This window comes from Podarcis bocagei (genome assembly GCF_964188305.1).
Source record: "Podarcis bocagei genome assembly, chromosome: 5".
NCBI lineage: Eukaryota > Metazoa > Chordata > Lepidosauria > Squamata > Lacertidae > Podarcis > Podarcis bocagei.
Window position 1 is genome coordinate 38572122 of NC_138129.1, and position 26216 is coordinate 38598337.

Consider the following 26216-nt stretch of genomic DNA (forward strand, 5'->3'; position numbering starts at 1 on the left):
TTCTGTTTACTCTAAACAGTCATTTAATTAACCTTTACTTCTCCTAGGAATTGAAATCTAAAGGGCAGTTTCAAGAAGTCAGTTTACTGTGCGGTGGCTAAATCAAAGACACCTCCCCCACAAGGTGAAATCTTAATTTCATTGATGTCAGTGATGTATTAAATAGGGACTGCTTTATCCACAGAAATAACAATAGGCTCAATGTAAGAAATCTGATGAAAGAACATTCCACATTGAAGAGCCACTTCTGTAAAATACTTCCACTGACAATAACCCAACTTTAGCCTTTCTGTCAACCTATTCACAGGCTGCCTGCTGTATGCCAGGGTCAGTGAACTTTATTCAATAAACTGACCACATACTCATGTAGCTGTGACTTAACTCTCCAAAGGAATGTGGCTTGCAAGTATTGCTTTGAATTTATAGGCTTTTTAATGACACATTGTATGCATCAATTAATTGGTTCTAAAGCATTTAAGTGCAATATGCCTGGGTAGAGTCAGACAGACATACAGAGCTATTGTAACCAAGTCAGACAATGTGTATGAATTCTGTCAGCTCTCCAGGTTCTCAACCAGAAGTCTATTCCAGTTCTCATAACAATGATCTTTTTAAATGGAGAAGGCAAGATTTGAACCTGGGTCTTTCTACCTCTCTGTTACCATAGATCCTTCACATGTGATACTGTACTTTGGGCTTCTGCCATTTAATAAAATTTTCCTTTCAAAATTTTCTTTTCTAGAAGCTTCCCTCATTTTTTTAAATTTTTAAAAAAGAAACTCTAGAAGAATATGGACTTGATGTACCTAAGACTAGGGCAGCGGGGACGAGATGATTACAAAATTCTCCTGATTTGAGTTTCTCCCTGGATATAGGGATTCTGAATTACCTGCTCATTTTGCTGAACACTACCAACCTGCTAACAATCTACCATTCTTCCGTGTGTGTGTGTGTGTGTGTGTGTGTGTGTGTTTGATCAGACTTCAAATTGCAACAATTTCCAGTTGATATTCCATTTCAGGAAACTGTGCCCTCTTTTGTTCTCTTTTTTTAAGTGATATGGTCGCTCTGTTCTGGTGATATCTATGTGGTCTCCCTACCTTTATTTGTTACCAATGTACATGGCTAGGAGAAGCGCAGAGAAAATAAACACCATGGTGATCTCCCAGTAGTATAGTCAGACATCTTCATCTTCCCCAGCTGCAACAAAACATGTCTCTTCAATATTGGTCTCTACAGCCACAGTTTGACTTCACCCCCAAATGCACACTCATCCATTGTCTCCTAAAGCAGACAGATGCCAACCAACACAAACTCATACATATGCTGATTAATGCACCATGCAAAAAGAAATCTTGATGTGATTGCACACTAACACCATGCATTCTCATTGCAGTGCAATTTAATCAAAGTTTTTCAGTGTGTTAATTGATGCATATATGCAAATGCCTACATCAGTAACCAGTAGAGGGGGTGGGGAGACATGAGCTGAAAACTGTGGCAAACTGTGTGCGTGTCTGTTCCAAAAATTAAACTTACAAAATCTCAGGAGTCAGAAGAAAGGGCAAGACAGAGCCAACCCACAGAACAATAAAATTGGAATGGAGAACATCCACATATCCTAAAAATCAGAAAAAGAGAAATCTGATTAGAAGTGAAGTATAAGTGGAATGTGCATTATTTCAGTGCTTAGCTTAACAGTGATCAAATTAGCATCCTTCATGCAAAGCACTATAAACTATTTCTTGGCATAGAAAATTCCAGCATAGGAAGAGTTATCATGTTTCTTATTTTATGCAGTTGGTAATGGAAATGCAGCAAAAATATACTTGGGGAAAACTGATTTGCAATAGAGATGGGGCTAAGTGCCGTTTGTGATGTAAATAAACAAGCTTTGTAAACATTTTCTTTCAACACTCCCCATATTTGCTTTTATATTGGAAAGTAGCTTTAATTTTCAGCATTATATGCATTCATTTTGCCTTATAATTAATAATACACATTCCTAAGAGAAGTCTGTTCCAAGGATGGCTAATCAAGCCAAACACTCCCCATATATGGCTTGCATATGATGAATCCTAAACAGCCTAGGGCTGTTTAATGAACCACATTATCCCATACGAAACTGTTGTCATCTGAGATGCTCACCAGATGCCCTTCTTCACATATCCCCAACTTATGCGAACAGGCTGGTACATGCTGATAGCTGATGGCTTTTTCTCTGGTAACATCCACATTGTGGAGCTCTGTCACCTAAAGATGATGCTGATGATTAAATTTATTACCAACCCATCATCCTAAGGTTCCACAGTAGATTGCATCAATTTAATATGCAACCATAAAAGCAGTTTACAACGAATTGCAACCACAAAGATGGGGTGGGTTCTAAACACATATCATGTGTCAAAGTGGTGCATCTTTATCATATGCCAAAAACTGTCTAGTGAATTTGCCAGACCTCTGAAAGGAAAGAGTCCCACAATTTAGAGACTGTCACAGGGAATGCTTTTTCTTAGTCTACCATGTCCCCAAGCTTCTGGAATGGTAATGGAACTACCAGGAGGACCCATCTGCTGGTCTTAGCAACCGATAGAGTCTGTAGAGAAAAATGTCATCTTTCAGGTATTTAAAGCACCTTGAATTGGACTCAGAAATAAAATGGCAGCCAGTTTTAAAACTCCAAAACTGCAGCTCTTTTAGAACGGGTGTGATGGCCTGGGATTCCGATTTGGAGGATGAAACAGAGGAATCCCAGCCTGCACAGGAGTCCCCGCCTCCAGGGCCGGCTGAACTGGGGCAAGGCCTAGAGGCTAAAGAGCCTGCACCTGTGGCAGTGCAGCAGGAGCTGGCCCCAGGTGAAGTCCTCCTGGCCCCAGAGGGGCCTGATGACTCAGTGGCCACAGGTGAGCCTCCTCCAGGGCCCAGTAACCCTTCGGCCTCTCCTGATCTGCAGAGGCTTAGGGCAGAGAGGCGAAGGGAACTAGTTGCCCCCAGGAGGAGTGCTCGCCTTAAGGCCAGAGTAGGCGGGGCTCCTGGGGGTCGGGACCGCCCCTGACCTTAGAAGAGGATAAAAGCCCACTCATCCCGGCCCCAGGTTGCGGGAGCAACGTCGTTGTTGGCTTCGGACCTTCCTGTGATCCTGATCCTTGCTCGGCCTCCTGTTCCTGACTAACCGGTACTCCTGTTCCCTGCTCGGCTTCCTGTTCCTGACTATCCAGTACTCCTGTTCCCTGCTCGGCCTCCTGTTCCCGACCATCCGGTGTTCCCGTTACCTGCTCAGCCTTCTGTTCCAGCGTTCCTGTTCCCCGCCCGTCTCTCTGCATCGGACCTCGCCCCGCTTCGTGTGGACTCTGCTACACTCACGGTACCTTACCCCCGGGACCAGCACAGTTTGCTCCCGCCACACCCGCACTCCCCCTTCGTAGGGGTGCGTTCGGGAAGAGCCAGAGGCCATGGAGGACCAGGCGGCTGCACTGGTGACTTTGGCCCAGGAGAACCAGGCCTTAACTCACACCGTGCAGCAGCTCAGTGACGCGGTCGTGGCACTTCAGCAACGCTTAGAAGCCCTACCGGCTCCTGGGGCCGACGCCCCGACTCCTGGCAAGTACCCAGTGGCTTTGCCTGAGAAATTTGATGGAGCCCCGGCCAGCTTTCCTATGTTCCTGGCCCAGGCCAAGCTATATATTCAGGGGCGAGCCCGGAACTTTCCTGACGACCGCACCAAGGTGCACTTTTTGATTAGTTTGTTAAAGGACCAGGCGGCCAAGTGGGCGTTGCCGCTACTCAGGCAAGACTCCCCCTTGCTGGCAGACTATACGGGGTTTTGCAATCGTTTGGAGGCCGCGTTCGGCAACCCCCAGAAAGGGAGTCAAGCCAACCGGGCGATTCGGCAGTTGAGACAGGGCAAGTCCACGGTGGCCGCATACACCACAGAATTCCGGCTGCTGGCACAGGACTTGACCTGGAACGACTCGGCTCTCTGGGACCAGTATCTCGAGGGGCTTTCAGATGAGATACTGGACCAGCTGGCCACGATGGAACGCCCCACCACGCTAGACACCCTTATCCAATGGAGTCTACAGATTGACGATCGGCTAGAGGACCGGCGTCAGGCTCGGGACCGCCGGCACATCCAGTTCTTGGCCCCAGTGTCGACCAGCAGCCCCACGGGCCCAGCTAAGTCATTGGAAGAACCTATGCAGCTTGGGGCAGTGCGGCCACGCCTCTCCCCCGCAGAGAAGTCGCGGCGTCGGGAGGGGAATCTTTGTCTCTATTGTGGCGGAAGCGGACACTATGCAAGGTCCTGTCCTGAGAAACGCCAGCCGCAGGGAAACCACCAAACCCCAGTAGCTGATGGCCCTGGCTACCGGGGGTCCCAAACAGCACAGAATGGGGCCGCAACAATTGAATTACAACACCTTATGGTTCCGGTACATCTATACCCTCCAGGAGGGCCATGGATTCTTACCCATGTGCTGGTGGATTCGGGCGCAACCCGCTCTTATATGGACGCTGCTTTTGCTGCCCAGCATCGGGTGCCACTGCGGAACAAGCCAGAACCGGTGCAGGTGGAGGCAATCGACGGACGGCCCCTGCGTTCGGGTGCCGTCACTCAGGAGACCCAGCCCCTGGTCCTGTGCCTCCAGCAGCACCGTGAGATGCGAACTCTGGATATTGCCTCCATGCCCCGGTTCCCCCTGGTGCTTGGAATGGACTGGCTGGAGGCTCACAATGTGCGGATTGACTGGGTCAAACGGACTGTACACTTCCCAGACCCCAGTTCTCCTGCTGAGACTGAGATGCTAGCAGCTGCGCCCACTGAGGAGGTTGCTGCAACGCTCCCCGCTGAATACCGGGACTATCACGACGTGTTTGAGGAACGGGGGGCAGACCAGCTGCCGCCGCATCGGTCCTTTGACTGTGGCATAGACCTCCAGCCCAGAGCGCCTCTACCGGTGAGTCGCTTATACTCGTTAACCGAGCCAGAGCGCGAGGCTTTACAGGACTTCTTGCGCAAGAACCTGGAGCGTGGGTTCATTAGGCCTTCTACCTCGCGCACTGCTGCGCCAGTGCTCTTTGTTAAAAAGAAATGTGGGGAGCTCCGCCTTTGCCATGAATACCGGGCCCTGAACAAAATCACCATCCCGGACCGGTACCCTTTTCCCCTTATTTCGGAGTTACTGGAGCGGGTGCAAGGGGCGCAGGTGTTCACCAAGCTAGACCTCCGGGGTGCCTACAATTTGATTCGGATCCGCGCCGGGGATGAGTGGAAGACCGCATTTGGGACCCGGTACGGACAGTTCGAATACCTGGTTATTCCCTTTGGTTTGTGCAACGCGCCTGCTGTGTTCCAACGGTACATCAACCACGTGTTCCAGGACTTGCTAGACAAGTACGTGGTGGTGTACTTGGATGACATTCTGGTTTACTCCCGTGACCCGGCGTGCCACGAAGGCCATGTCCGGACCGTGCTGCAGCGCTTGCGCGAGCATCGTCTGTATGCAAAGCTCAGCAAGTGCGAGTTTCATCAGCGGTCAGTGGACTTCCTGGGTCACCGACTCTCACCAGGTGGGGTGCAGATGGATCCTGGGAAGGTGGCAGCGGTTCGAGAATGGGCGGCACCTCGGAACCGCAAGGACCTACAGCATTTCCTGGGGTTCGCCAACTATTACCGAACCTTCATTGCGGACTATGCTCACCGCACCACCCCGTTGACCCGACTACTGCGCCCCAAGACACCGTTTTCCTGGGACAAGGAGGCGGAGGAGGCGTTTCAAGGGTTGAAGGCCTGTTTTCAGAGAGCGCCAATCTTGCAACATCCGGATCCTTCTCGACCCTTTGTGGTAGAGACTGACGCCTCCAGTACGGCTCTCGGTGCCGTCTTGTCTCAGCAGCACGGACCGGAAGCGCCACTTTTACCCTGCGCCTTCTATTCCCGCCAGCTCCTCCCAGCGGAGCGTAACTATACTGTGTGGGAGCGGGAACTACTGGCCATCAAGGTCTGGCGCCACCATCTTGAGGGGGCACGACATCCAGTGGAGGTGAGAACCGACCACCGGAACCTGGAGTACCTCCAGACCACCCGCAAGCTGAACCAAAGACAGATCCGGTGGGCGTTGTTCTTTTCCCGGTTCCAGTTTTGGATCCGCTACATCCCTAGCTCTCAGAATCAGAAGGCGGATGCTCTGTCCCGGAAACCTGAAGACAACGCAGACACGGTACAGCAAGCAGAACCCACCACGATTCTACCTCCAGCTGCATTCCTGGCCACCCAGGAGGCGCAGCCACTGCAGGTTCGGGTGCGGGAACAGCAGCGGGTCGACGCTTGGGCCCAGGATCGTCTCCGGGAGCTGGCTGAAGGGTCCAGTCCACAATATCCGGGGCTGGTCCTGCATCAGGGCCTGCTGCTGCACCACGGTCGTCTGTACGTCCCGCCAGGGCCACTACGGCTGGAGGTTCTCCGGATGGCCCATGATGCCCCAGCAGCGGGGCACTTTGGACGGTATCGGACCACCCATTTGGTCAGTCGGGAGTTTTGGTGGCCCCGCCTGAAGGCTGACGTGGCTCGCTACGTTGCTGGTTGTGATGTCTGCCGTCGCGCCAAGGGTCCTACCGGGCGACCCCCCGGCCTACTTCAGCCATTGCCAGTTCCACCGCGCCCTTGGCACACGGTTTCGTTGGACTTTATAGTGGACTTACCCTCGTCTCGTGGCTGTACCTGCCTTCTGGTTTTCTCCGACCATTTCACCAAGATGGTACACTGCGCTCCCTGTCCATCTGTACCCACAGCCAAGGAAACTGCGCAGCTGTACCTTCAGCATGTCTTCCGCCTGCATGGACTACCTGAGCGCGTGGTGTCCGACCGGGGCGTTCAGTTCACATCCCGGTTCTGGCGAGCATTACACCAGACCCTCGGGACAGAGGTCTGCCTCTCATCAGCCTACCACCCACAGACCGATGGCCAGACGGAACGGGCGAACGCGGTGCTAGAGCAGTACCTCCGGTGTTACTGCAGCTACCAGCAGGATGACTGGGTCGACCACCTGGCATTGGCGGAGTTCGCCTATAACAACGCGGTGAATGCGTCCACCCAGCAGACCCCGTTCCAGGCCAGCTATGGTTATCATCCACGGCTGTTTCCAGAGGTGCTGCCGGCATCCGCGGTCCCGGCAGTGACGGAGTGGCTTCAAGAGCTCCAGTCCCAGCAACAGCTTTTGGTGGAGCAACTGCACCAGGCCAAGGAAGCGTACAAAGCCCAGGCCGACCGCCACCACCAGGTGGGGCTGGAACTTCGTGTCGGTGACCTGGTTTGGCTCTCCACTCGCCATCTCCACCCCTCTCGACCTTCGCGGAAGTTGGACGCCCGCTTCACCGGCCCGTTCCCTATCGTGGACCAAGTCTCTCCTGTGGCATTCCGTCTCCGGTTACCCGCAACCCTGAAGGTTCACCCGGTCTTCCACAGGTCCCTTTTGAGTCCTGTGGCCCCACCCGACGAGTTCCACCCGAACCGTCCCCAACCGCAGCCAGTGTTGGTTCGGGGAGAGCCTGAGTACGAGGTGGAACGCATCCTGGACTCCCGATACCACAGGGGAAAGCTACAGTATCTCATTGACTGGAAGGGGTACGGACCGGAGGACCGTTCCTGGGAACCAGCGGCCAACGTCCACGCACCTGCCTGCCTCCGAGTGTTCCATGCGACGTACCCCGGCAAGCCGGGTCCGGACCCTCGGTTGAGGGGGGGGCCTGGGAGGGGGGATGGTGTGATGGCCTGGGATTCCGATTTGGAGGATGAAACAGAGGAATCCCAGCCTGCACAGGAGTCCCCGCCTCCAGGGCCGGCTGAACTGGGGCAAGGCCTAGAGGCTGAAGAGCCTGCACCTGTGGCAGTGCAGCAGGAGCTGGCCCCAGGTGAAGTCCTCCTGGCCCCAGAGGGGCCTGATGACTCAGTGGCCACAGGTGAGCCTCCTCCAGGGCCCAGTAACCCTTCGGCCTCTCCTGATCTGCAGAGGCTTAGGGCAGAGAGGCGAAGGGAACTAGTTGCCCCCAGGAGGAGTGCTCGCCTTAAGGCCAGAGTAGGCGGGGCTCCTGGGGGTTGGGACCGCCCCTGACCTTAGAAGAGGATAAAAGCCCACTCATCCCGACCCCAGGTTGCGGGAGCAACGTCGTTGTTGGCTTCGGACCTTCCTGTGATCCTGATCCTTGCTCGGCCTCCTGTTCCTGACTAACCGGTACTCCTGTTCCCTGCTCGGCTTCCTGTTCCTGACTATCCAGTACTCCTGTTCCCTGCTCGGCCTCCTGTTCCCGACCATCCGGTGTTCCCATTACCTGCTCAGCCTTCTGTTCCAGCGTTCCTGTTCCCCGCCCGTCTCTCTGCATCGGACCTCGCCCCACTTCATGTGGACTCTGCTACACTCACGGTACCTTACCCCCGGGACCAGCACAACGGGGTTTTATGAGTTCTTCAGATGGAACCCCAGTCAGTAATCTTGCTCCTGCCTTTTGGACCAACTGAACTTTCTGCATTGCCTTCAAGGGCAGCCCTACATAAAGTGCATTGCAATAATCCAATCTGGAGTTTGCCAGAGCATGAAGTACAGTGGCCAGGTCATTTCTTCCCCAAAGGGGTAGTAGCTGGAGAACCAGTCGGACCTGGAAAAAGGTAACCCTAGTCACTGAGACCACTTGAGCCTCAGTGACAGTGCTGAATTTAGGAGTACCCCAAGCCACAGATCTGCTCCTTCCAGAGGAGTGCAACTTCATCCAGTGTAGGCTGTCTTCCCATCTCCCAGATGTGAGAACTTGGGGCACATAACACCTCTGTCTTTCCAGGATTCAGCCTCAGTTTATTGGCCCATATCCAGCCCAGCACAGCCTCCAAGCACCAGTCTAACACCTCAACCACCTCTCCTGTTTCAAATTAAACAGAGAGATTGAGGGGAATATCATTTGCATATTGATGCCATTGTTGCTGTTGCTGTTGTTGTTATATATTTATTTACATCTCACCTTTTCCCCTAACAGGGCTTCCAGGCATCTTACAATTAAAATAAGACCAGCTAAAAACATGGGGGGGGGGATAGTCATCCACAATTTTCTCTTATACTCATTGCATCTAAGATAGTTTTGATGAGTTTCATATGCCAGATCTGCTTTTTAAAAATCTTTACAATGTTAATGGCTTTTGGGGTTGTTTGGCATTTTACGGCATTTGGATTATTTGTAAACTGTCCTGAGGGTATAAAAAGATAGGTAGTTGTGGGATGTAATTCACTGGGAGCAGTCAAATACAACATTCCTTGTTTTGCTAGAGTGGATATGCAAGGGAATGTTTGGTCCAGCCAGTTGAAACTTCCTGTTCCTCCTGGCGTGGAGCATCCTTCCTTACATGTAACTAGTGGGTGGGCATGACCTTTCCAGACCTGGTAAAAGGACAATGAATGCTGCCACTCTCTCTCTTCCATCTTCTTTTCATCCTGCGAACTTCCTGGAACAAACTGCTGGCTGCCAGTCAAGCAGTTCCCCTAGGTCATCTCCCATATGGGATAAACCTGTTAGTATAAGTTTGTAACTTTAAGCCTAAAACCTGCTGTAATCTTTCTTTTTATTGCTTATGAATAAGACTGTGGTGTCTTTATTCTTTTAGGAGGGATTCAAGGGGTCTTACCAGGAAAATATTAGAACACATTTCAATCTGGACAAGCCAGATTGAATTGCGTATTGTCTTAAGAAACTCACATGAGTTTGCAACTAGTTTTCTGCTGTGTAAAGGGGAATGCACTCTGCTAAGTAAAGAAACTCGCTAACACAAGTTAGGAAGGATATTAATAAACAATATATCCTCTCCTGCCACCCTGAACATTCCCACAGTAGTTACGTAGGCAATCATTTCTTTCAGTGTGAATAAATAAAGAGGTTGGGGCAGAAGAAGGAAGGTGGAGAAAATGGACATATCTTTATTCACAGATCCTTTTGAGATTATCTTTTCACTTTAGATTCCAATGAGCCTGAATGAGGCCAAGGACATGTCATTGTCATTCAGAATGTATTAAACTGTAGCATACTCCCACTCTGTTCTGTTGCCTTGCAGAAACAAAGGTCCACATGCTAGTTGACCTGTGTGCATTATGTGAGATGTGCCATCACAGCAGAGGAAAACATTGCTTTGCCATTGAAGTTGCCAAATGCCTGTTACAGAAATGTCCTAGTTAGCCTCTCAAATATTCCTTTATAAAGATCCACTCTGTCCTAGCCTGAAAGCTCAGGTTTACATGTGGCTTCCCCCACACCATGGATCTCCTATGGTCCTGCATTCCAGCTTCCTTGGATGCAGAGCATCCATGTGTGGCCCACTTGATAGTTGTTTTCATGCAACTACGCAGCACTCCTGCATTGTGCAGCTCTTCAGACCCTGCTACAGCACGTGAGATGCAGCACATAAGAAGGTAACTTATAGCAAATCAGACTATTGTCTTCTCAGACTGGCAACAGCTCATGCTTTATTCTAATGTGCAACGAAACACATTTTATACAGTGTCAAAAACTGTGCAGGGTGAAACTGCACAGTGGGACTAATTACCTGGTTAGTCAAAGGCACCGACTGAGTCATACTGAACTCTGCTGAAACAGTATATGTAAGTAAGGCCAATACCTAGTAGTGGAAAGCAAACAAAGAAAAGCAGAGTACATGGCTGTGTCATAGTGCCTCCTCTCCCATGATACTTAGCAAGTTACCTTTCTTTTGAGAAGTTGAAATATCACCATCTGGGACTGATGTGAGCAGTTTTGCTTGCAAGCCTGAGAAAATTCCCTCCAGCTCTCTTACTCTATGCTAGTGCCAAGGAACCTATGGCCCAGTCCATGGTGGAAGCTATGCTCTGCATCCATGGACTGTGGAAACAGTGCTTTGCCTCCATGGTCACTGGCAATATCCTTCTGAGTATCAGTTGATGGAAACTGCAGATAATAATAATAACAACAACAACAACAACAACAACAACAACAACAACAACAACAACACCTCTCCCATCTGGCTGGGTCTCCCCAGCCACCCTGGGCAGCTTCCAACTAAAGATTAAAAATACATTAAAACATCAGTCATTAAAAACATCCCTAAACAGGGCTGTCTTCAGGTGTCTTCTAAATGTCAAATAGTTGTTTATTTCTTTGACATCTGATGGGAGGGCGTTCCACATGGTGGGCGCCACTACCGAGAAGGCCCTCTGCCTGGTTCCCTGTAATTTAGCTTCTTCAAGTGAGGGAACCACCAGAAGGCCCTTGGAGCTGGACCTCAGTGTCCGGGCTGAATGATGGGGGTGGAGACACTCCTTCAGGTATACAAGGCAGATGAGGAGAGTGTTCTTGGGCTCAAGTCCTGCTTGCTGTTTTCCCAGAGACATCTTGTTTGCCATTGTGAGAACAGGATGCTGGACTAAATGGACCATTGACTTGATCCATCAGGCTCTTCTTATGTTCTTATCTCAGTCCAACATACTAACAGAACACATACACACAGAGGGAGAGAGAGGAGGAGGAGGAGCACCTACTTTTTCTTCAAGCTTTCCAGTGGCTTTTGATATAGCTGTTCCCATAGAATAAGACTCTGCAGCACCCCAAATTCCAAGGTGCAGTCTTCCATGTGATATCCTTGCCCAGACATTTCATGGCACTGTGAAGAGAAGAAGGAAAGGATCGTCACATGCAAAAACTGCATTATTGCTTTCTGAAGAAATGAAAGGCTGAACAATTCTGCTTGGAAAGTCCAGCAGCCTATGACACTAGCTGAAGTGGTTGGTGGCTGGCCTAGGAAGCTGAATGCATGTTGTCAGTCTATCTGCTGAACACTTAAAGGTGTTTGGATGCTGAAGGGCCCTATCAAAGAGCATGCATGAGAGAGGGGGAAAGAATCATAAAATCATAGAGTTGTAGACTTGGAAATGACCGATGTGGGGCTTTTCCCATGACCGTGAGGTTAAGAGTTTCATGCTCTACCAACTGAACTATCTCAGCTCTGAGAGAGAGAGAAAATAACTCTCCTTTTCTCCAACACTTAGTATTTTACCACCACCTTGCTGACGTCTGACTAGTAGCAGGAAACAGCTGACAACCACAGCATCAATTAGCCCATTTGTGTCTTGTTAGGAATGTTATGCATGTTTATTGGCATTTAACTAAACAATTCATTGGTATAAAGACTGTGGGAGGCAAAGCTGTACAAGCCCATTGTGTGACTTGCTGAAAAATTAATTTGAGTTCTGTCTTCTGCCTTCCTCTTTTTTTAAGCATCCAAAATTGTACAGAAATAGTCCTTTATGGAATGCCAGTGCTCTGTCACAATCTGAATATGGGTTAAGATGTTTGGTAGAGGGAGCTGCCCTAGGGCCAAAGGCTGGGTTTCGCTTTCATGTCAGCTTCTCACAGTTGGCCTCGATCAAGTGTATGTGTTTTTTTATCATAGCAAATGCTTAAAAGAACAATAATCTGTTGTGACATGAACGTTATTGCTAACAAGCAAGTACAGAAGCAGCTGGTGGCAAAGGAATCGATGGTGTTTGAACATTAAACAACCCTCATTCAGCACTTAATGTCACTGCAGCTCTCTGAAGGAGAACACAATATTGTCAGGATTATGGGAAATCATTCAGTGTACCCTCTGCAGCTTCCCATCTTGCCCTTGGGTCTTGTGTGTGTGTTTCTTTTTTTAAGGTCAGCAGAGTAGTGTTCATCCATAGTTCAATTTTATCTAATGTTTCAATGAGAAACTACCTGCATATTTTCTTATTTGTCCACATTATCAGCAGTATATTATCACCTCTGAATTATATGGCTTTTTAGCAGCATGGTGATAAAATGTTTCAAACAAAACACCACTTTTTCTATAATCATTATTAAGTCACAACAGAATGCTAAACTTGAGCCAAGGAGCAGCTGCCTGAAAGGTCTGCTCAGTTATGAAACTTACTTGGCCTTGGGTAGTTTACTATTTTTTCAGCTGAAAAAGATCATTTTGTAAGGCAGCACAATCAAATTTGCACTGAAAGGTGGGAGGCAAATACATGTGATGGTAAATAAATACACCATAAGTCAAATGTTACTCATATGTGAAGGGGCTATGAAACTGCACTGCTGGATGTGCCCCTCGCATTGTGTGCAACAATTGGCACCAGCCATGAAGTCCATGTATTGTGCATGAACATCTGCAAGGAAGTCTACATGTCTAGAACTTTGCACACATCAGCTTCTACACATTCTGGAATCCTGCTCACTCACATATGAAAGCCTGTTCGTGTAGAGCTTTATGCATGTAGGCTTCCCTGATACAGAATCCCATGTCCAACACAGGAATGTCAGGGCTATACAGCAGGCATAAGTGAGGATGCAATCGGAGCTGCAGCCCCTTCAATGCAAGGAACCTGCTTCATGTGAATAACATGTGAATATGTATCATCATCAAATGCTATGGGGTATTTCATTGGCTGAGTTGACCTACTTCGTTTATTTCTTCTTCAGCTCTCTGATGGAGAACACTATACTGTCAGGATCTAGACATCAACATGTCACATGCATCTAGTCATCAGTGTTTTGTTTGCTACATGCCATGTGACTAAGTGTATAGACTGCCACTCCCAGGATCTTATTTGTGGAAGGCACTAAGGGAAACATGCACCAAACAACACAGGCATAAAACAGTTTCCAACCTAACATTGCAGGATTATCAGTTTTGGTTTTAAAAATATTTCCAATCAGTTTCATTTTTAAACATAGGAATGTGCACCAGATTTGGCCCAAGCCCAAGCTGAATTGGGCCAATTTGGGGAGATCACAGCTTGAGCGTAGTTGGGTTGAGGCAACCCTGGATCACACTGGGTTGGGATGCTTCAAGGAATGCACTGGGGAAGCAGACCCCAGCAGGATTGGAGGACTAAACTCTTTCTGCTTTCAGTTAGTGGGGTGTGTGTGTGTAGGACAGGCATAGGCAAACTCGGTCCTCCAGATGTTTTGGGACTACAACTTCCATCATCCCTGACCACTGGTCCTGTTAGCTAAAGACATGTACCTCTTCATTTTGATAAGAAAATCAATACACCACCAAGTTCCTACACAGCCTATAGTTAAGTGGCTAGAATTACAAGATGTATTCTGAACCATATTACAATATACATGCCACATATGACACTGTACACATTCTATGCCACTGTCCACTTTAAATCTTTTCAAGGTAGCTAGCAGGTAAGTAAAACAATGCCAATATATTACAACTATCAATCAATTCCTAACAGCAATAGAACAACAGAACATAAATAAAACATCAATAAATATTAGTTCACTGTAGCTGATTTTATGATGTGTGCTGCATCCCTGTTATAAACTGTGTAGAAAGTATGATATTATGCTGTATATAAATTATTAAAATAAAGGAATGGATAAATGAATTGTTTGGTTCCAAGCTTGTTCCAGGTCAATGTTCCAGGAACTGCATTAACCAGATTCTAGTCTGGTCAGAGGACTCATAAAGATAGTGGCATCAATATCTTTTTTCTGTCAATTGAGAGGCTTAAAGGAGAATATCTCCAATCCTGGAATCTTGTAGCTAATGCCAAACTTATCCAAAAATACTAAGCTAATTCCCTTTCAAGTTATCTGTCACTGCTTCTGCCCTAAGTACATTTTAGTTAATGTAATGTAATTAAACCCTTCTTTGTATATCAAAGGTCTCTAGCGAGTCATACATTTCAAATTCAAGGTTAGGCTTTAATGACTCATACACAAAAGAGTCAGCCCTCTTAGCACTGAGAGGGGAGGTGGAAATAATGAACTCAATAGATCAAATGGTTCACAAAGGTAAGACTATGCAGGAATCTGGGTTGCAAGGTATGCTTGTAAGTCACTGTTTCTCAAAGGCTTTGGACATATGCCTCCCTTTTGAAGATTTTTTTACCTTCTGCCTTCCCACATCCCAACACTAATAAGTTGCTTCAGTTTCTAGAGCCTGGTTGGGGGTTAGGAACATAGATACATAGGAAGCTGCCTTCTACCATTGGTCCATCTAGTGACATGGGCTGTCAGCAGCTCTGCAGTTGGTCCCTGCAGTCTCCTGGTATGACTGGGAGAGAGCCAGGAGACAGCAGGGGCCAATTGCAGGTGCCCTTTCATTTCTTAGGTTCAGCTGTACCAAGCAACCCGCTAATGTATACTCAGCCATGAATCTTACTGGGTCAGCCACAGTTTCTCCATCTAACGTATCTCACTGGGCCAAATCACATTACGGAGCTAATGTAATGTGGGCATATGCCACTGAGTGCCCACTTACCAGAAGCCCTCACCTGCACCTGCCAAGTGGGGGAGTGGCTAAAGAGCAGGACCTGCACCTTCTGGCCACAGGTCTGCCACTTGGCCATGCCATGGTTTTAGCTCTTCACAAGGTCAATTGGCTACAGCAACTAGCTTCTCAGGATTCAGGTCCATTGAGGACCTGAAAGGGAAGCGCTCTCGCGCTCTCTCTCTCTCTCTCTCTCTCTCTCTCTCTCTCTCTCTCTCCTGGACCATAAATAGGAGGCCTAGCCTGATTCCTAGCAGTGCCTTCACTATCTTCTTTCTTTGTTGAGGCACAAGGGACTTCAGTGTGCAGGAGAAATCAAAGTTTGGTTGCATATGCTACCTATCACTCATGCAGTCAATGGATTCAACCCAGGAAATTCAGAAGGCTGTATAGTGGGATAAGGGAACCAGAGGTTGTTGGAATACAACTCTCATCATCACTGACCCATATCTTGCTGGCTGGGACTAATGGGAGTTGGAGTCCCAGAACATCTGCAGGGCTACAGTTTGACCACTCCTAATTATAGCTATTATGTACTTAATGGAATGATTCTATGATTCTATTACAACACTTGGTGCATTCTAATACATATACAGTGGTGCCTCGCAAGACGAAATTAATTCGTTCCGCGAGTTTTGTCGTCTTGCGATTTTTTTCATCTTGCGAAGCACGGTGTCGGAAAAGTTTTGGAAAAGCTTCAAAAATCACCAAAGTCTTCAAAAACCTCAAAAAAGGCTACCACACCGTGTGCTATGAGTTGCTCCTCGAAGTCAAGTCGCAACTGTATTAACGGTGTTAAGAAAAAGGAAACAAACTTGCAAGACGTTTCTGTCTTGCGAAGCAAGCCCATAGGGAAAATCGTCTTGCGAAGCAGCTCAAAAACAAAAAGCCCTTTCGTTTTGCGAGTTTTCCATCTTGCGAGGCATTCGTCTTGCGAGGTACCACTGTACTTGACTTGAAAGAGCAAAATAATCTTTTTAAAAAGTGTCTAGTAAACAATTCCAATGATCCTGATTTATTTCTTATGAGGCAGGAGAGACCCATAATGACAATTTATTATGTCAGTTTCTTCAGCCTGACATATAATCCAACAATTTAAAGAGGCATCAGATACCTTTCACTGGTGTACCTTCCCTTTTCACCATTTTAATTTCATTTGAATTTGTAGACAACTGTGAGATTCCATCTTACCCGATAGCTTGGTGATCAAAGTACTGTAACTGAGAGAACACTTTGCTTGGTTCATCGCATCATGAATGCTCAAAGTTGCTGGCTCCCAGGAGTAATATTTGTAAAAGAAACAGATTCTAAAAGCAGCCAGCTATTTAAAAGGATGCATAAAGTCTTCCTTTACCATGACAATGAAGAGGCTGCTTTAGAGTGTGCACACATCTCATCAATATTTAATGGCTTCAGTATAAAGTTATTGCATCTAATTCTTCCTACTGCCAATATAACCACCACTCCAACCCGTACCTCACAAATACATTTGCTCTTGTTTTACTTAGAATTGTACTTAGGAAATATTTGGGTCCTGGTGTCCCAGATAATCCTTATTTTTTATTATTATTATTATTATTATTATTATTATTATTATTATTATTATTATTATTATTATTGAGAAGCTCAAACCCACTTTTTCAAAAATAGCTTCTCTAAATATTCTCTTTAATCTCAGGTATATTGGTAAATCTCACCCAGGGATGGGGAACCTCATGCTTCTAGGTTTGTAATTTCACATGCAAGAAATACAAGCATGCTTGGCCAACCAGCATGCTCTCTTAAAGTGTGTGTTCCTATTCACTTTCTCATATATAATTAGGAAGGTTAAGATATTCATGTTGAAATGTTAGGATGCTGGTAGTGTGGGGGATAGCCAATTAAAACGTAATCCCCAGTGAGTTTTTCCAGTATTTCCAGGCACAGCCTTTCAGTTCTCTTCATCTAGGAAAAGAAAAAAAATGAGGAACCAATGGGGCATGGCAGTTCTTGTTCCTTCCCCAGACACATCAGGATGGAAAATGGCACAAGCAGAGGGCACCAGAAGGTATTGCCAGGGTCTAATGAAAAATGGCTATAGTAGCCTGAATCATAATGTGACTTCTAAGCCATTGCTCTAGGAAGCAAATGACAGAAAGCAGCTGCCGCCCATATGAATGGATTGCTCAGAAGCATTGCTCAGAAGCTGAACCATTGGGAACATAGGATGCTTCTAGACACTGAATCAGATCTGTGGTCTGTGTAGCTCACTCTTGTCCACACTGACTGGCAGAAGCTCTCCAGGATTTCAGATAGAGAATCTTTCCCAGTCCTCCCTGGAGATGCTAGGGATAGAACCGGAGACCTTCTGTATGTAAAGCACAGGCTCTGCCACTGAGCTTCAGTCCTTCTACGTCATGCATTTTACCATTTTTATGCTAAATTTAAGTGGTAGACAGCCATGTGGCCCAGCATGAACTGTGGCTTGGCCCTGATGTAATACTGCTTCTTTAACACAGCAAGACTCACACTTGGTTCATGCCCCTGCAGGCTAATGCAAATGGAAGTTCAAATAGCCATGGTCAAAAATATATCTATATGACCAAAGTCTAATCTGAGAACTGTAACCTGAACAGGCTGAGGCGCAATGCCTTGAAGAATGGGCTGGGGAAGCTGTCAAGGCATCCTGAAGGAATAAGCTGTCTTATCACAAGGAGAAAATATACAGCCAGGATGTATTTCTCAGCTCCTTGATCAAGGACTGCTTTCTGTCAGTTTCAGGGCTACTGCTGTAACAGCGATAAAATATATACATTAGACAGACAGACAAGCCTACCACTTATTTGAAGTCCATGTTCTGGCATGCCTCAGGCTTAGTACTACAGTACTTGCTTATTGGAAGGGAAAAGATAGATAGGTGTTATCAGATTTATAGGGCAACAGATATAAATACCATAGACTTTCATTTTATATTTACTTTTGAGGAATAGCCACGTTGGTTAGAGGGAGATTAGAAATATGGTTAGACGGCAACAAAGTGTTGAAGGGCTTCCAGGGACATGCCATTTGAACAACATTGTTTGATTTCTCAGCTGCAACATGGCACCTTAATGACACACTGCGTGAATGTAATGTCAGATGAAAATGTCATTTTAGTTCTGGGATCTTCAGGTTACTTTGAAAGCCTCACCCTAAGAAGCTCTGAGGAAGGGCTGGAGAAATCTCAGCTTGATTAATCCTATTCCCAGAATGTCTTCTTGTGCATTCCCCCCCTCCCGTCTCTAGTTTGCTCTTATTTTTCTCGCTGTTGCCCTAGCATATAAATTAATGTAGAATCATAGAATTATAGAGATGGTAGGGACCCCCAAGGGCCATCAAGTGCAACCCATTGCAGTGCAGGAATCACTGCTAAAGAATCCCTCACAGATGGACATCCAACCTCTGTTTAGAAACCTCCAATGACAGAGAGTCCACCACCTTCTAAACTAGTCTATTCCATTGTCAAATAGCATCTGTGCTGATATGTTTACCTGCAGGTAAGTTGCTGCAATATAGCATGGGGGCAAAAGAACAGGGAAAAATAGCAGGTAGCCGCTTCTAGCAGAAGACTAAGAGGCCCTCCAGACTGGTGAGCTTTTCGTGAGAGTATTCTGGAACACGGCATTGATGCAATAATATTGTCACCTCTTTCTTTGTACTCTTAGCAAAGAACCACTGTCCCCTTCATGGGAACATCCACTCATTTCCTTAGTTTCCACACTGCTATGAGCCATCATGTCTTCATTATGACAAGGCCATTCAACCTAGGTAATTCTCCCTAGGAATGTTAAAATAACTGATTACATTTGTCATGGTGGTTCCATGTATAATCAGATTAATTTTTAGATGGTTGATTACACTAACAGATTGCACTTAAAGAAGAAGAAGACACCATCCCAAAGAATTGATTCAGATCAAAGGCAAAACACATCAGTAACCACATTTTATATCTCTTGAGAATCATGTCCCAACTCTGTCATCGTGCTTGCTATGATGAGATGCAGCTGTAAAGGCTGCGGTCCCACATTTTCCTCCCTTTTTCATAATGCTAGAACTCAGGACAATCCAGTGAAGCTGAACACTGGAAGATTCAGGACAGAAAAAAAGAAAATTGCTTCTTCACAAAACACATAGTTAGTCTATGGAATTCACTTCCACAAGAGTTACTGATGGCCAACAACTTGGATGGCTTTAAAAGACAATTAAACAAATTCATGGGGGTTAAGGCTGTCAATGGCCAGTAGCCATGATTGCTATGTGTTACCTACAGTGCTGGAGGCAGTATGCCTCTGAACACCAGATGCTGAGAATCAAAGGAGGGGGCAGTGCTGTTGCAGGCTTCTCAGAGTCATCTGCTTGGCCACTGCGAGAAGAGGATGCTGAATAAGATAGACCTTTGTCCTGATCTAGAAGTTCTTATGTTCTTTATTTACACAAGATTCAGTTTCCTGCAACCTGACCCTGTTCACCAAAGTGCTGTGCTTAGAATTCCTCTCAGCCATAAAGAGGTGTGGAAACTAATACAAATAAAAAGTAAAGGTCAGCTCTGGTTTATTAGCTGTTTATTATGAGAATGCTATATTATTAAAGTGTTAGAATATATTACTAAAGCAGTTTCCAAATAGTCAAGGTATGGTGAACCAGGCAGATTTTCACCTGAAATCTAACATTCAGGAAAGGTAAGCATTTCAATGAAACCTCAGCTCTAGTGTTTAATTATTCTAAAACTTTCTCTGTGGCCATCCTAGAGAATATTTGGGTCTTGCTGGACCAATTACCATTCAGTATTTTCCATAGGAGTCAGGTGTAAAGCCTCAGAATTCCAATGGGAAACGTATCTCATAATCAGGTTGCAAATGGGCAAAAGGTTGACGTGAGTTGGCTTTGGGATTATGTAAATTAAGTAAAACTTTAAAAGCATGCATGCATATTGTCATAATCATTAAAATGGTTTATTCTTGATGTATGTTATTAAGTTGCTATTGTATCCACATATATTAGATAAATGTAATCTCTCTTTTTTGCTAATTGCAAAGGTTTTGAAAAGCACTCCACATAAGATTAAAATAAAATAAAATGGGACAGCTATTAATTGAAATGGCTGTGACTCAGTCTATTTGCCCCAAAACTGCCATTTCTGGCTATGATTGCCTGATACCAACCACACTCTTCTCTGTGTTCGTTTCATTCATGACACCCTCAATATTCTCAGGACATCAATTAATCATTACTGAATCTCTTCAGATATTGTTGAACTTCAGCTCCCATCAGCCGCAGCCAGCATGGCCAACAGTCAGGCATGGTGGGAGTTGTAGTCCAACAACATCTGGAGTGCCTCAGGTAGAGAAAGGCTGCCCTAGACCAATTATGTTGGCTTTGATGCAGCAGCTACATTACAGACAATGACCTGGACACCTCCCCACCCCCAAAACACAACATGTTCCACACATCCAAGGACAGTTTGGACTTTCGTTTCTCAAAAACCTATTCTCCATGAATGCTGGACAGTTTTTGCAATGGAAAGGAACTTCAAGAGCAATACTGTGATATGGCATAGGGTTCTTTCACACAAAGGTAGAAAGTCAAATATCCTACTAGCCATGCCCAACCCCTTAGGCACGCCAAAACAGTTCTGGATCCTGATTTATTGGCTGCTTCTCTATTACATTGTTATTTTCCAACTTTGTTCTGAATTTAGTGTACTAGATAACTACACTGACCTGTTCTAGATTCAGTGATCTGAGGAGTGCAGCCTAGACTTTATCTACATAATCCACCTTTTATCTATAAGATGCATTGAGTACCTGCCATGGAACAAGGTGAGTTATAAATAAATATATAACAACAACAACAACCACCACAACCTGTATTTAAAATACACAGCTAGATTAAGTGCTGTTGGTTGTACTTAAGGTCTGAAGACTATTAAATGACATGCCACATCAAGGACTAAGGCCAGTGAAAAAGCGAATAAGAGAGATGGTGAATAGTGCACCTTTTCTTGGTCCTAGCTCTGCTGCCCAGCCACCTGGTTGTGGTTTTTATTTTCTATTTAAATGTACAGAATTGGGAGCAGGAGCAAGATTAGCTTTTCTAATGGAAAAAGAAAGTTAAAAGAGGGTCATGTCACAAGGGAACAACTGCTGAAAAATCACAGCCAGGCCACAGATGTTAGAGAGAAGAGGTTAAAGCACAGAGAAAACAAGAGTAGAGCTGGGACATTTTATTGGAGGATGACATTATGAGTGAAAGTAAATTCATTTCCATCTCTAGGGGACTTTGACATCTTTATATTTCAACTGTGGGCTCTCACCTGCTAGCAATAGAAGGCAGCGCTAGAAAAGTGAATGTTTCTACAGAAGATTGTGAGAAACATTTGATAGCTAGCACACTGATTTCAAAATGACATGAAGAGGTAGGGGGGTGTGTGTGTGTGACTGCTAGACCCAGATTCCTTTCCCAACCAGCTGGTTCTGGACTAGAGTGGTCAGTTATACATTGCAAGAAAAGCAGATACACAAAACAGTATTTGCATGAAATTCACATATGCTATGTTCTATATATAGATGCATATTTAGAAGAGCTTCCTATAATTTAAAGAGAAAGGGGAGGACTATGACTGTGACCAGATGACCAGATGACCAGTGTTCCTATTCAGTCTGATGCCCAGATGCCAACTATTCTTGAGCAGCTTCAAGACTCTTGTTCTCCCTTCTTAGGGTTTTTCTTTTTCTTTTTACCTTTAAACAGCATTTGGACAAGGCAGACATTCAAATGGCTTCAAACAGAGGACTATCCTCTTACAGCCACTCAGATAAGGGACTCTCCTCTGTAAATTAGGATAAATGGCTACCCTACTCTGGAGATGCCTATTTTCTTTGACTTTTTCTTTCTCTTGCTCTCTTTGGACTACTGACTGTCTGTCACTAGCTCATCTGCACCATTACTTTCTCCTTTCTCCTTTTTTTTAAATCCAATTCAGCTCTAACCATTGTGGTAATGGCCGCAATGTGACCACCAAGGTAGCAATCCTTTGACCTTGGAATGTAATCAGTGCTAATATAAAGGAAAATGTATTTAAAAAAATAATTTACCAGTGGTGTTTAACACTATTTAATAGAGCATCATTTATTCAAATGCACAAAATATGTGTTGAGGTGCCACTCTTTGTATTCTGTTCATCATGTCCAAATATCAATGAAGTCTTGAAAGAAATCTTATCTCTAATGTTTCAAATTACAGAATGTCACGGTTCCAAAGAAAATCTTATTCAGATACCTAAAGAATGAAACAGAACTTGTGGGCCTAAAGCAGTGCTTTTCTTCTAGGGAAAAAAAAGTGCCAGTACTGTGTACACTTGAGTACCCCCAGAAAAAAGCACTGCCTAAAAGTAATGTTTAATTTACAGGTAGTTGCCAGGATATATATAGCCAAATGCTGGGAAATTCCATTTGTCTCTTAGGAAAATAATGAATAGTTTTATCAACAAAGCCAGCTTATTTTATAAGTTACTCATTATTAAATACAGACACAATTTTAGAGAAATAGTATATGTTTACCAAAGTGTTATTAACCTTTACTTTCTTGCTACAATTATTTTTCATATTAGTCTGCAAGTGTAAATTCTTCAGTTATCTGATTTATTTTAAAAAATACTAGTCCTCTGATTATTGCACAACTTTCCTAGGGCTCTTAGATTTCTTATACCTCTCTTGCCCATGCAAGTAAAGTAGTTCAGGAAGAAATACATGGGTTTTTTTGTATTTGCAGATATTAGAAACACAGATGGGGAATCTATTCTCCTGACGTTGTAGAACTGCAGCTCCCACCATCCCTGAGAACTGGCCATGTGGCTGGGACTGATGGGAATTGGAGTCCCATAACATCTGGCATAGGTAATCATCCCCACCACACATACTGCTTCAGGTCATGGAGAAAGTGATTGGATTTCTTAGTAGGAAATCCCTATTCCCTGGGGACCCTATTTACATTAAATGCTACATCTTCTGCATGCTTCTCTGCACTGTGCCAGCTTTCTAACTCTGGTAAATGCAATGCTAATTCCATGCTGCTTTTGGTTGTGGAAGAAAGAGATAGATTTAATGGTTATTTTTTTAAAAAAAAATGTTTCTTGGAAATGCCGTCAATACTGATAGTCACCCGTGTTGAAGCAATGATTCTTCAACATCAGCTTCGTTGGACTGGTCATGCTGTGCGGATACCTGATGATCATCTTCCAAAGCAACTACTCAATTGCAAACTTAAAAATGGAAAGCATAATGCTGGTGGTCAACAAAAGGGGTTTAAAGACTCTCTCAAGGCAAACCTAAAATAATGTAGTATAAACACCGACAACTGGGAAACACTGACACTCGAACTCAGGACACAAGAGAGAAATGTGCTAAGAGGAAGGCACGCTTGGCAAATCCACACTGTGATCAACTCCCACCCAGAAACCAATGTCCCCACTGTGAAAGGATGTGTGGATCCAGAATTGGCCTCCACAGACACTTACAGACTTACTGTTAAGACTGTGTTCATGAAAGACAATCTTACTCGGCTACAAGTGATCGCCAAAGAAGATGCCAGGGGAATGTGACTTCAGTCCAACAGGACCAGATGTTGTTGGACTGAAGTTCCTATAATCCGTAACCATTGACTATGTTGGCTGGGGTTGATGAGAATTGTCATCAGGAAGGACATTGATTTCTTATTTTTGTAGCACAGAATGAGTATCAGTTCCCTGGTCATACGAATCATCCACCCAAAATCTTCCCATCTTATATGGATTCAGCTTCTGTTTATTGGCCCTTTTCCAGTCTGTTTCCACATCTAAACACTGAATAGTATTAAATGAATCATTCAAATCTACATAATTTAGCTTTTTTATAATAAAAAATCACTTTTAGGGGAAGAACTATTTCTTTGCTTCTAAATGGTGCAGCACCATCTTGGAAGAGGCATTTCCCACTGTGTGAGAAAATTATCCTTTAAGACATAAGAACTGCAGAAGGCAAGCACTAAGTACTTACATGGGGAATTTTTTTTTAAAAAGAAAACAAAAGAAAGAAAATGTGTTGCCCAGTGAATCAGAGTTGCCTTTTCTTTAGTCAGTTATAAAGATTTTAATTGATTAATCAGAGGCATCAATTAAATGTTGCAGAAGTGGCACAGATCCACTCAACCCACCACTCATGATATGTCAGTTTGACTGTGTGAATGACTTGCAGCATGTGGGGGGGCAGAATTTGTTCTGTGCATTTGCACTGTCATCTCCTTCACAGTAGACCATGATTAAATCACCCAGTGCTCTGAATTTGGCAAGAGGACAAGGAAGGTGTTACTTCTCCATTATTTGCCATCCAATCGTACATGCAGCTGTCACTTGGATATGAGCAGAATAAGGCAGATTACCTTCTCGAACGTCTTAGAGTATCCTCATCTTGACTGACATCTGCTGGTGAGAAGTGAGTGTCTGGCAAACCTTTGTCACGAACCTCATCGCTGCATCTCAAAGGCTATTCCTTTGGGTTTCCTCATCTACAGTCATCTGTTGCTCTGTTTTGCCATATCAATGCAAAAGTTCAAATCCCATTTAGCATGTGGAAGATGCTACATGAACCCCCTACCTAAGTGGTTGCTTTCATCTTAAAATTGCAGAAAATGCTATTAAACTTTTTGCTAAATGTTCCCTATCCCAGAGAACAGCTTATACCCTAGAGCACAGGTGGGGGAACCTGTGACACTGCTTATGTTTGTTGTACTGCAACTCCCATCATCCCCGGCCACTGACAATGCTGGGTACGGATGGTGGGAGCTGGAGTCCAGTAATATATCGATGTCCACTGGCTTCCCACTCCTGGAGAGACAGAATGTTATTGCCTGGGAGTTCTAGGGTCAGGCTTTACGCGCTGAACTTAGTCTCCTCCATTAAGGCCAGAGCCAGATACCCGCCTAGCGATCTATGCCTGCAGATCTCGACCTGTTTCCTCGATCGCTCCTGATCCTCCCTCGTCGGGGTGGCCCTTTCCAAATGGCAACAGGCTTTTTGGAGAAAAGGAAACGGCCGCGAGGCGGACTTGCCGAGAGCGTCGGAGGAAGGAAGCCTGTGGGACGCGAGGAGCTGTCCATCGTTCTCCTGGTGCTGAATGCCCCTCGCTCCCGCCCGCGAACTTGTGGAGCGTGGACATCAGGGCTCGGCCACACGGCGACTGGTGCAAGCCTGGTGGGACTGCGCCATCTGTCTGCTGAACGAGAACCGGGCAGGGAGGTAACCAAAAACGGCGGCGGAACACGAGGATGGGAGGCGACGTCCACGCGCATTCGCATCAGCAGCACACCCAGCTCCTGCGCCCTCTCCGTGCGCCTGCTGAGCTGATGGGCTAAGCGCGCCCCTGGCAAGCGCCTCCTCCTCCCTCGACCCGCCCTCCCCAGTCCGAGCAGCTAGAGTAAGCGCCTTCAGCATCTGGATGGCAACCTCCTCAGCCCAGCTGCTGAACGGGCACCCGCGAAGAGGATGGCATGGCATGGCAAGGGAGCACCTCGCCCAGGAGGTAAAGTAAGGAGCACTCGAGGAGTGCGTGTGTGTCTGCGTGTGGGGGAGAGGAAAAAAGAGAGGGTGCGGCGGGCGTGGGGGCGGAGATGAATTTCCTTGCAGCCCGTCAGAAACACGAGTTTCTGCTTCTCTCTCCTCTTAAGTCCTTACCTGAATTTTGGACGGTGGATGCTTTTGGGAACTGCGACCAAAAAGAGAGAGATGAGATGCTAAGGAACACTTCTCTCTCTCCCTCGGTGCTCTTTCCCTTTCTCTGTCGTTTTGTCCCCCCTCTCTCTCTCCTTTTGCTTCCAAAGCACAGATCAGCTCATTCCGCTGAACTCCTAC

At 45.8% G+C, this 26216-nt stretch overlaps 1 protein-coding gene and 1 long non-coding RNA gene across 6 annotated transcripts in view; one reads left to right on the forward strand and one right to left on the reverse strand.

The window, feature by feature from the left end:
• Nucleotides 1-1302: 1302 nt before the first annotated feature.
• LOC308587557 lies at nucleotides 1303-26141 on the reverse strand. Its single transcript, XR_014008447.1, has 3 exons — nucleotides 26040-26141; nucleotides 11544-11665; nucleotides 1303-1621 (listed from the first exon to the last, which is right to left on the reverse strand). It is a non-coding gene; the product is annotated as an uncharacterized lncRNA (long non-coding RNA).
• Nucleotides 25393-26216, forward strand: part of KCND3 (potassium voltage-gated channel subfamily D member 3) — a 280666-nt gene continuing 279842 nt past the window's right edge. For 2 of the 5 annotated variants that reach the window (XM_081195181.1, XM_081195188.1), the window contains exon 1: nucleotides 25402-25887. Coding sequence is in view for 4 of the 5 variants with exons in the window: in XM_081195188.1 (XP_081051314.1) it covers nucleotides 25856-25887 (32 nt within the window). In the remaining variant the exon portion in view is untranslated. Of the gene's footprint in view, nucleotides 25888-26216 lie in introns of all 5 variants that reach the window. The other 3 variants (XM_081195186.1, XM_081195180.1, XM_081195187.1) reach the window with 3 other exon arrangements.